Source organism: Nicotiana attenuata, unplaced genomic scaffold (assembly GCF_001879085.1).
Source record: "Nicotiana attenuata strain UT unplaced genomic scaffold, NIATTr2, whole genome shotgun sequence".
NCBI classification, from domain to species: Eukaryota; Viridiplantae; Streptophyta; class Magnoliopsida; order Solanales; family Solanaceae; genus Nicotiana; species Nicotiana attenuata.
This window is the reverse complement of record NW_017674211.1, coordinates 47,868-59,460: the sequence shown is the minus strand read 5'-3', so window position 1 is coordinate 59,460 and position 11,593 is coordinate 47,868. Positions and strand designations below refer to the sequence as shown.

At 34.4% G+C, this 11,593-nt stretch overlaps 1 protein-coding gene across 3 annotated transcripts in view; it reads left to right on the top strand.

The window, feature by feature from the left end:
* Positions 1–4,897: 4,897 nt before the first annotated feature.
* LOC109218204 (conserved oligomeric Golgi complex subunit 3) overlaps positions 4,898–11,593 on the top strand; it is a 19,320-nt gene continuing 12,624 nt past the window's right edge. The window contains exons 1-14 of one of the 3 annotated variants that reach the window (XM_019382554.1): positions 4,898–5,057; positions 5,259–5,402; positions 6,274–6,357; positions 6,443–6,544; positions 8,217–8,261; positions 8,390–8,464; positions 8,578–8,673; positions 9,190–9,267; positions 10,148–10,233; positions 10,482–10,548; positions 10,713–10,775; positions 10,869–10,970; positions 11,098–11,202; positions 11,397–11,489. In XM_019382554.1, coding sequence (XP_019238099.1) covers positions 5,322–5,402; positions 6,274–6,357; positions 6,443–6,544; positions 8,217–8,261; positions 8,390–8,464; positions 8,578–8,673; positions 9,190–9,267; positions 10,148–10,233; positions 10,482–10,548; positions 10,713–10,775; positions 10,869–10,970; positions 11,098–11,202; positions 11,397–11,489 — 1,077 coding nt within the window. In that variant the 5' untranslated portion in view covers positions 4,898–5,057; positions 5,259–5,321. Of the gene's footprint in view, positions 5,147–5,258; positions 5,403–6,273; positions 6,358–6,436; positions 6,545–8,216; positions 8,262–8,389; positions 8,465–8,577; positions 8,674–9,189; positions 9,268–10,147; positions 10,234–10,481; positions 10,549–10,712; positions 10,776–10,868; positions 10,971–11,097; positions 11,203–11,396; positions 11,490–11,593 lie in introns of all 3 variants that reach the window. The other 2 variants (XM_019382552.1, XM_019382553.1) reach the window with 2 other exon arrangements.

Here is an 11,593-nt window from a genome sequence, read left to right as displayed (position 1 = left end):
TTGGATTTTCTTTTGTAGGAATTTGTTGCAAGAAGAATATTGCTAAGATTGCAGTGTCTTGAAAATGGGATTTTGTTGAATCTCATCAGAATGGCTAACGTCCTTTTGTCACTTTTGATTGTAATATTTGATATGGAAAATACTTGTAAGGAAATGAAGGTGTAATTGACACATTGTTGCCACCTAATAAAATTTTATCAAGAGTCATATAGATAAAGAGTGGCTTGCTGCCACGTTACTCTTTCCCCATCTTTATCCAATTAGTTCTTTAATTAATTGGATAATATCCCATTACCCCATGATTAACTAATTACCCGCATAATTAAGAATTATCTCAAATTACTTATAATACTACTCATTTCTCACATAACTTATACACCTTACTATCATGGTCATGTGGTACCTTGTATGGCACTAGTCCATAAATATCGGATATTATTGCTCGGCCCGTGTTTTATCCCAACATGCCAAACTTGGACGAAAATTCATTTTCCTCAACTTGCTTCCCCTATCACCTTCACGAATTTACTCATCACTTGTTTGAAATAGCATAATCCTTATAATCTCCAAATAATCTTTACCTTGGACTGATGCCAATTACCTTACTACAAATTCAACGTACAATACTACATGGTGCAACATGGTCGTAATTTAATACTGCGAAGCGTAACATCATCGTAGTGTAATACTGCTGGACGAAATATCGACGTAATATTATGGGCGTAACAATTATCACTAGGTGATTCTTTACTAGACGTGTCTAATATCCTACTAGAAGCATGCAACGTATTTTTATTTTGTAATAATGACTTACTTTTACTGAAATTGTTTAGAGAAACCATGGGCTCCTGATGCAACTTGGAGAAGCGGTTTTCCAGTACGAAGCCATTAGAATTATCAAGATTAGAGTTAATATTGGAGTTGGTTTCCTGGGCACAAAACCTATTGCTTTGGTAATTAGTTATAGAAGCACTATCTTTACTAACATACTTTAATTTTTGAGTGTTAATATATTTACCTATGGATATATTAAATAATTTGACGTTTATACCTGCCTCTAATGGAGCTCTTTGTCCACCATTGGTGTTTGCTTTCGCAATCTCCTTGATCTTTGGAAGGTCACGGTGTGCCAGCCACTGTCAACTTGGGACATGTGTGACACTTTGTCTCGTTGTGGCTTGAGACAACTTTATCATTAATAATTTTCCCTGGCATGAACTTTAATGAGTATGGACAATTTGCATTAGTATGACCTAGGAACCCACACCATTTGCAAAGAAATTTATCACCCTCATATTCTATGTACTGTTTATGATCCTCAATGTAAATGAATTTTGCAACCGGTTGGTCCATAGGTAGTTCAACACACAATCTGGCATATCGTCCCCTTAAGGTTGCTGATGTGCAAGCATCTATTTTCAACAACCTACCTATTGAGTTACCAATTTTTTGAAGGACAAAACTATCGTAATACTCAGTTGGAAGATTAGGTAGTCGAAGCCATATCGCAGTGAAGGATTGTTTTGCCTCCGATGGAACAAAATTTGGCTCCCATCTTTGACATGATAGAAAGTGTCCAAAGATGAACCATGGACCATTTTGCAGGATTGAAAGCATACTGTCTTTGTTTTGTAATTTTGCAATATAGTAATCAGCACCAAGGTCTATTAAAGGGAAATTCTCCTTCACTTTCCACAGATCTTGAACCTTTTTCTTAAGAATTTGGTGAAGTATTCTTTTGCCTTGGAGTTTAATAATTATAGAGTATTTCCAAGGCAAATACATGCAGGCTTTGTACTCTTGAGATAGGAGATTCTTTTTCCTATTGAAGTTAGAGGATCCATAGATGATTTTTTAAGGTGGTAGATGGTAAGGAGTCAGTAGGGTCAATGGTGATATCCATATCTCCCTCTCCCCTAATTAGTTTATCCTTATACGAGATAGGTAAGTTTCCTTCTAGTTGGGTTTCATTCTTATTATTGATGATATCTGGTGGTTTTGGAGGAATCATAGATATGTCTATTTCTATGGCAGTGTGGTCTGTTTCCATGAGAGTGGCGAAGATGGATTTTAGAAGGTGGAGGGTTTTCTTTTAGTAGGTTAGAGAGAAGTTAGAGCTTCTCTCACTAAGCAAACAATCCATTTTCTCCTTGTTTCTTGGTTGATTATAACTTTGAATTTACATATGTATTATGAAAAAGACAATTGAAATATTTAAAATGTGGGATGTTTGGCCTTTTTGATTAATAATTTATTTAAATAATGTATTTTTCAAACTCTATAAATCAATTTCCAAATGAATATTGAAATTTGATGAATCTGCCAATTAAACAGTTAGTTTTTGTGCCTTTGAAGAAAGATTCCGTTCTTTCACATGAAATTTTGTTAATTGAGAAGTTGTGACATTTCATAAAAAATTGTTTACACAAAAATGTGTAGCGAAAATAAAGCATACTTAGTTTTGACTCTATAGAAGATTTAAATAGTTACTAACAAGAAGATGATTTCAACTTTTTCCCCGTGACAATGATGGATATTCTTTTAAACTTGTTTAAAATAACTTTTCATGCATTTATATTTGGCAATGATAGTAGAGTACATGGTCAAACAATGCCAAATATTCGATTGCGTCTACAGTAACATTGCACTTTCAAGATCAATATCGACAACAAGAGTCTTGGTCATGATAGAGCGATCTAAACAGATGAAAGGAACATACATCGAAAATGGTGAATGTAAGAAAGTACTAGGCAAGATACACTTTATTACTTGTTTGAACCTCATAAAATCAAAATAAGTAAAAAAAAATCATATTCAATCAACTTTGCATAGACAAACAAGTCACCACGATCTAAATTGATCACTCACACAAACTTGTACTTTATTCATTTATATATATTTATCTCTCAAAACTTTATTTTAGAAAATGTTAGATATAATTTTGCAACATATTATACTATAAAATTTGACAAACACGGGCAACGAAACTAATATTCTAAAAATATTTATGTTAATTATAAAATAAAAATTAAAACATAAAAGGGGTTCAAGCTCCACAAATGATGCATGTTAGAATTTTGATTTCCATTTTAAATTTTATCTACTCTTTTTCTTTAAGGTAAAAAGAAAAAAAATAGTAACGTTAAAGACATTCATAGCTAAAGTACAAAATATGAGAAGGAAAAAAATATGTAAAATAGTATGATCCAAAATTGTGATGAAACAAGTGGTTGACCCATCAATTTAAGTATTCTTTACAGAAGGTTAACAAGCTTAGCTAAAATATTACTTGTTTTTCTTCTAATTTGTGACAAACTAGCTATGAGGAAGGGTAGAGCAGAGGAGTGGACTTATAAAATAGTCAATCCTCCATGTTTAGCTGAAGGTGAAGCAAAATCTTAAATTTTCCATGAAGGGATCACTGAATTAAAAGACAACTCTGATTAGCAGTCTGCTATTTTGTTTTCTAATTAGATTAGAATTTGTCACTATTTTGAAGGTCAATTGACCATTATAAAGTGTGTTGATTTTTGAATATGAATAAGTGTTTACCAAAGAAGTTCCATTCATTTTTTCATCTATTCTTTATCTTTTCAACATATTTATTTAGGGAATGAAGTTCATTTTTATCATTTACATTAATTAAAAATGGGGATAATTCTTCTTTCTACAAGATTACCTTTGCTTGACCTAGTACTAGTAAAGTGAATGATTTTCCTATTGACAATTATATTGTTGCTTGATTTGTGTAATTTTTATGATGAAAGATATTAATTGTGCTCATATGTTTATAGAATAAGGGTAATTGTTTTTATTGTTAATGTTGCTTTCACTAGTATACATTTATTTTATTTTCTTTCTATACAAGAAGGTCTACTTATCTTATTGATTTTTTTTGCTTGTCTTGTCGATGAAAAATGTGTAATTTCTCTGTAGAATATGTTAAAACTTATTAAAATGAACTGACTCAACCCACGACAGATCATCTGAACCAAATCAAATCGGATATAAGCTCCTATTATACCACATGTATGGCTAGTGCGACATGCAAGGCCGGCTCCAACCTTATCTGGGGTAAGGCTTGTGCCTTAGGCCCCCAATATTAGGGGGCCCATATTTTAAAAATAATAAGTTCATAGGTATATTGAAAAATAATATTTAATATTTTTAATACAAAACTAAAGTTTTTAATATAACGGGAAGAAACTCTTTAGCTATATAAATAAAATAATAATTTAACATACTTAAAAATATGTAAATGAATAGTTTTCATACCTTTTAGTTTTCCACTTTTTACTTTTCCATTAAAAAATTGTTCTCTCTTCCATAATTTGTCCAAGTAAATATTTTTTTTCCAATCTCTTCATATTTCGGAAAATCCTACATATTTTTGGTGTTTCTCTTTGATATTCTTACTCACTTCTTTCTCCAAGATTTCATTACTCACCTTCTTTCTCCAAGATTTCACTAGTTCTATACTTCTATTGCTTTGTAAAATCTTACCCAAGATCAATAATATCTCAAAAAAGATTAAATAAGTTAGCTATATTATTAACCAAGCAAGAATTATTAGATAAAATCGACTTCAAATAAAAACATATTTTATAACTTTCTTTTAGAAATTTAGGCCTCTATTAAACTTTGACTTTAGCCCCGTATGTGCTTGAACCGCCCACGGCGACATGTACCTGAGTCCTGAGGCACCCATTATCTTCAAATTTTAGATTTTGAAGTACGAGAATAAATCTAATTTTTGCCTACTATTTCATATTTAATTTATGTGTCAAAATTATTGTAATTGAAATAAATTTTACAATAAAATACAAAAACTTGTTAAAGAAAACCTGTCTTAATGATTGCTACTAGTTAAAAAAAAAAAAAATTACTATATCCCCTCTCTTAGGACGATTAGAAATTAGAATTTTTAATCTTTCAATGGGAAGTTTTTGGAAGTGCAGCCATATGAAAGAGTGAAGACGATCATATCTCAGATCTCCCAGTCTTCAACTTCGACAAGTACGCTGAGAACTCGAAGTTGGTTCCACTGAATCCCTATGGTAACCACCATAAACATCTGTTTTCTTGATTGTTATTGAAAATGGTAGCAACAATTGAGGCGGGTTTTTCGGCTAGTGCTGGACCGCTGGTGTGTGCAATGAAGATTTTCTAGAGAGCTTGCATTGTTAGTTTGATCGGTTTAATTTGATCGGCTTTTCTCTAATCCCTCTTTTTGTTCAATTCTGCTTCGTTTTGAACAGTTGTAACGTCCAGAAAAATCACTCATTTCTGCTGAGCCAAAAGAAGAGAGTGTCGATAAACCCATGGCGACGGCGTCAAGGCCCGGTGTTCCTAAGTCGGAAGCTATTTCCAAAGGCTACAATTTCGCTTCTACTTGGGAGCAGGTTCCCCCATCTCTTTCCCATTTTGTACAATACTTATATTTTAGGTCTAATTCTCTGGAGCATCAATCAATGCTCCAGATCTGTGTGAATGCTTTACCAAATTTTCAGCTCTCTCATAGATCTGTGACTGTATGACAAATTTGAAGACCGCATTCAATCTTCTCACTCCCGAAATAAAAGAAGAATAATGAAGTGCTGTTTGGTGTAATGCTGATTGTCACTGACATCGATGTATTACTGGACTTATTGGATTCCTTACAGCTTTAGAAAATACCTTCCAGCAAATCTTTGTGTAAATAAAGTCCTCTTATTTGAAGAGGGATGGACCTAGTGCATTAGATATGCTTTCGTACAAACCCAATAGTTTTAGTTCAGACCCTGTAAATGTGCTAAAAGATCCACTAACTTAGTATTAAAAATTGATTTCGGACCCAATAACTCAAATGGCTTGTGCTAGAATTCTGAACTCGAACCCATAATGTTCAAATCGTGGATCTGCCTCTGCCACTTAACTATCTTTCATGTTTGTTCTCATTCTAATGTTGCACTGCTTCTCTTTTTTCTCGTATTACCACTGGCCAACTAGCCGTTTCCTTATCCGGCGACTCTTTTAGTTTTAGCTTATTCTTGGAATTTCTAATGGAAAATCACTATATTAGTAATCACCTCCATCTTGGATTTGATTATTCGTTTGAGTTTGTGGCCCTCACCATGTCAATATACATTGTTTTTACTGAATTTCCCCCCATTTGTATGTACTACATGTGTGTGTTTGTCTACTGAATTTTATTGCTTTTGGTTAACTAATTCAGCAGTAGTGGCTCTCTTTATGCTATATATCCAACGACTTTAGCTAATTTTCGTCTTACAGAATGCTCCATTAACAGAGCAACAACAAGCAGCCATACAAGCACTTTCCCATGCAGTTGCTGAGAGACCTTTCCCGCCCAATTTGGTGAATTTTTCATTCTTGGTTGATTTGAAAGTATCAGCTATCTCAAATTAAGTTACCTGAAATATATTCTTATTTCTAGTCCCAGGATCAAGTTTCTGGACAGGATAATAATCTCTCTGTCTCAACAAAGCTCAGTTCTCTGGAAGATTCAGGGGCCATTGAAGCAGTCCTAGTGAATACAAATCAGGTCAGTTACAAAAAAAGAGCAAAAAACTTTTAAAATGTTTAGTTAGCACGTCCATTATTTCTTACCTCTGCTATTTCCAGGTTGTAGATCTTAATATTCCATATTTTAAATAAGGGATCGTGAATGATTTTTTCCCATATAAAAAAGGGTGCACGATCAGCTAAATATTGGAAAGGAATCAGAACTATCACATCTTGTAACCATGATAAGCTGTCTATAGACTATATGTGTGTTTAGAGCAACAAGTGCTAAAATATAGAGTTGATCTTTGTGTAAGACTAGAAGTTGTAGTGTCTTGTGCTTGGCAACATATCAGTCACACATAACTGCTAAACCAATGAGTTGGAACAGAGTGCATAATAATTGCTTGCTAAATAGCTCCATCTTTTGGCTTACTTAAAGAATATGCCTCTCATTTTGGTCCTGATGATTGTAATTAACTGGAGAGGAAACACCTTATGCCAAGCAAAAAATAACTGAAACTTACATTTAGTGAGAATTGACAGTGGTACTCAATGTCTTCTGGGTTAGAAATACCTTGATTGCAAGTGATCTATTCAGATATTGGTCTGAGATGACCATGTGTCTATTTATGGCCTTGGCCTTGCCTGCCTGAGCGGAGCAGTATTTAAATCTATATATCAGAAAGACATGCAAAAAGGAATTTGTTTTTAGAACTCTCCATATTTGAACTTTAGTGTTGGTCTTCACCTTTCCATGCAACAGAGTAGGTTTTCGGCTCTTAATTTGCATGCATATGAAATGATAGAGATAGCACTAGAAGTTCTTTTCCTTTTTCATTTTATTTTGTAGGTTCTCTATCTTTTGGTAAGGAGATTTTTCCATTGTTAATAAATTTAATTACCTTTTCACAAAAAAAAAAAAAAAATTACTGTATCGAGGACATCCAATTATATATACATACAACAACAACAAACCCAATGTAATCCCACAAGTGGGGTTACGCAGACCTTACCCCTACCTTGCGAAGGTAGAGAGGCTGTTTCTAATTATATATACATACAGTTAACTAAAATAATAGGCTATTTCTCTAGTGTACAAAATCATTTTCCACCCCTTTCAAAAGCCCTCCTATTTCTCTCCTTCCAAAGAACCACCTGAAAACTAATGGGCTACATTCGCCCACATCTTCTTCTCTTTATTGTAAAGCCCCAGCTAGTCATATGAGGAAAGTCTCGTTTCCCTTATGTGGCTTTTTCCTTTTCCCGCGCCTTTTCCTGTTCAACAGAATTAAAGTTCTCCATGGATCTTGGTATCGTCCCCTTTGCGTCAAAAATGTTAAAAGTTAAAACTGCGCAACTGTGAGACTATGGGCAGCGTAGTAAGAAGTAATTAACATCCTCAGCCTCCATTTCATACTTGTAGTACTTTCTGTGTATATTCAGGCCTCTCTGTTGAAGAATTTGCTGTGTTGGTATTGCTCATATGTCACTGTCTAGCTGAAGCAAGCCACTTTATAAGGAGCTTTAGTTTTCCAAATTTGTCTCTGTGGCAACTTTGTGTTGCATTCATGTATAAGCTTGAATGATAAATATGCTTAGTTTAGCTTTGTAAATGATGATGGAAATAGCATCCTTGGTAATCCTGTTCTGTATTGCTACTTCAACTTGATATCTTATCTTTTCCCCCGATGTGCTGTTTTGTTGATCAGTTCTATAAATGGTTTGCGGATCTTGAAGCAGCCATGAAATCAGAGGTTAGTCTTTAGCTTGTTATATCTCTTCCACATCTTCCAAAAGCTACTTGTTGATGTGTGCCCACATAAGCTTCCTCTTTTACACTTACTAATGAAAAAATTGTATATGCTTTCTTTCTCTTATGTAGACAGAAGAAAAATATCAGCATTATGTCAACACCTTAACAGAGCAGATTCTGACCTGCAATAGTATACTTCACCAGGTATCTGAGAAGAAAAGAATGCTCTTATACTCTTCTCTCAGGCCTTTCCGTTGATGCCGTTCATCAATTCTATGCTTGTTTTCGACATGCCCTTAATAATGGCTCTCTCGCAGGTGGATGAAACACTTGACTTATTCAATGAGCTGCAGCTGCAGCATCAAGCAGTGGCAACAAAGACTAGAACTCTTCATGATGCGTGTGATAGACTGGTGTGTCAACCCATTTCTCTTAGCCTGTGTGGTTATCTTAGCAATAGATTGTACTTTACTGTATTACTCTTTTCAACATTTTGTAGAACGTAGGAACAATTTAATTGCATGGTAAGAGGATACGCTTGTAAGTGATGGAGTTAATTGTAAAAAATATATCGGTTTGCATCAGTCTATGATGCCGAAAGTCCTTACCTCCAATCTACTCTTTTGTTGGATTTTAGCCTTATGTGTTTAATAGTTGCCAAACATCTTCAATTGCCACCTAGCACCAAGTAAATGCATTTCTTGTTTTTTCTAGCTCAAGCTGCTGTTTGGCATATAGCATTGTCTAGTTGTAATTCATGTCAATATTGTGTATTTGCGATCCATTGGTTTGCATTTTGAATTAGGAAGAGTCTCCCTCTCAGTGTCTAATATTAATGGACATGTGGTGTAGAGGTAAAAAGGTAATAATTAACACAGGAAGCAAACATTGAGTACTCTTGCTTGTGCAATTTCTTGTTTCTTTTGCAGCTTTTGGAGAAGCAGAAATTAATTGAGTTTGCGGAATCACTTCACAATAAGCTCAATTACTTCGATGAATTGGAGAATGTAAGGTCCGACTGCCATTTATATTGAAAATATTTCATTGATATCCAGTGTTTTTTTGTACTGGTATCCGCGGTGGTCTAGCTATGCCTATGCTGAATTGGGTATGGTTCTGCGTCAGCTTTATTCTGAGTGACGAGAATTCATGCTATATGTATTTTTTATGCTTTGATACATTAGAGAGTTAATATACCAAACTGACTGGCAAAGCAGCTTTAAGAAATGAGAGCTTTCTCTCTAAAGAAATTCATTTCTTTTTTCAATTAGATTTTGTTCCCCCACACCCACTCACCAAAGTGCTTCAGTCTTTGTAACTTAAGCTTTGATTCAGGATGGTTTTCTTCCTCATGTTATAAATGAGTCATCCAAAGCTAGTCTATCTTGGCTGTATCATTCTAGTGCTTTGGGATTATTCTGATATTTCTTACTTAGCAAGTTATTTATTTAAGGTGGTTTTTTAAATCTTGGCTCTTGTTCTATTGTACTGAAAGCCTTTAACAGCTCTTTTCTCTGCCATTTTTGTGTTTGGTGGTTTCTAAAGGAAAAACTTTTCACTTGTGATATTGAGAATGAGAGTTCCTTCTTTTAAATGCCTTCAGAAATGGAATAGCTTTTTAACAAAAAAAAAATGGAATAGCTTTTTCACCCTCCACTGTGGATATTCTCGATTTAATCACGACCATTAGCCTAAAAGTTTTCTAATGCTTTTTTGTTGAATTACATCCTATTGGAGCATTATATCAGCTTGATTTATCTTGTGCTCAATCTTGCTCTTCTTCTTCTTCTTCTTATTCTTGAACTCTAAAAATGTCACATATCCAGTTTTCTGTTACCCTTTTTTCTGCGTTAACTCCTCATGGTTGTCTTGTACACCTGTTTGCAGGTTGCAACCGCTTTTTATTCTCCTAGTATGAGCGTTGGGAGTACAAATTTTCTTCCATTGCTTAAGAGACTCGATGAGTGTATCTCGTAAGTGACATTGCATCTCATATTACTGCATTGAGACCTATGAATTCTACAAAACACAGTGATGATGTATAATCCATACTTTTCTTGGTTATTTGTGATGTTTATCAAGTGAACAAGTAATGGGTTCACAGGTTTCTTCTAGGAAAGTAAATTCTTTTGTCAAGATTAAGTCCTGTTAAATTAAGCTGGGGTAAATCTTTGCATAAGAGCACAAATAACCTTTGTGTTTCTTTTGTACGTGACTGAAGATATGTTGAGAGTAACCCACAATATGCGGAGTGCAGCATTTATTTGGTCAAGTTTCGACAACTTCAGGTACTTAAAAGCATTGACATAAAAAGTTTGTAATCTTCCAAATATGAAAATATATTTCTTTATAGAATGAGCATGGCTTATGAAATTCTGGGATATGAGAATTCTAACCCCATTGTGCTTTCTCTTTCTCTGTGTCTATTTGTCCGTTTTCCTCTTGTAACCAGTCTCGAGCTCTGGGAATGATTCGCTCTCACGTTCTTTCAGTACTTAGAAGCACTTCTTCTCAGGTAAATCTGCTTTATGTTTCATTTTTATATGCAGAACGATCTTTGACTTGCAGATGAATGGTTGATTTTCCTGAGATATTTCCGTTTGATTAGGTTCAGGCTGCAATACGAAGCAGTGGTGGTAGCAAAACATCTTTGGCCGAGGGTATAGAGGCATCTATAATTTATGTACGCTTCAAGGCTGCAGCAAATGAGGTAACCTGGAACTTCTCCTTTCTTTTTAGTTTATAGAAAGTCTATTAATGGGCCGTATGAGGGTGAGTATCACAACAACTAGCTTTGCTGTGTAATCCATGAACCAAATGATCTTAGTTATCTGCAGCTCAAGCCTATCTTGGAGGAAATTGAAAGCAGAACACCTAGAAAAGAATATATTCAACTTCTTGAAGAATGCCACAAACTCTACTGTGAACAGCGCCTTTCATTGGTGAGTCATAAGCACCTTTGGGTTTTATAGCTACTCTTTTCTTACGTATCAGAATTATATATATATATATATATATATATATATATATATATATATATATATATATATATATATATGTTTATATGTTTGACCTTTTTCTTGGTTATTTTTTTCCTTCTCTCATTTTAGTACTCATTCTGATTCATTTAACCCAGATAAGAGGTATAGTGCAACAGCGGATCTCTGATTTTTCCAGGAAAGAAGCATTGCCGTCTTTGAGTAGATCGGGATGTGCATATTTAATGCAGGTACAGTCGAATGACATCAGTACTGTTCTTTAAAACATTTTGCACTGGAGAATGGTATGATAATTTTTGCCTTATTTTCATCTAGTAGGAAAAGCAGGGGGGGG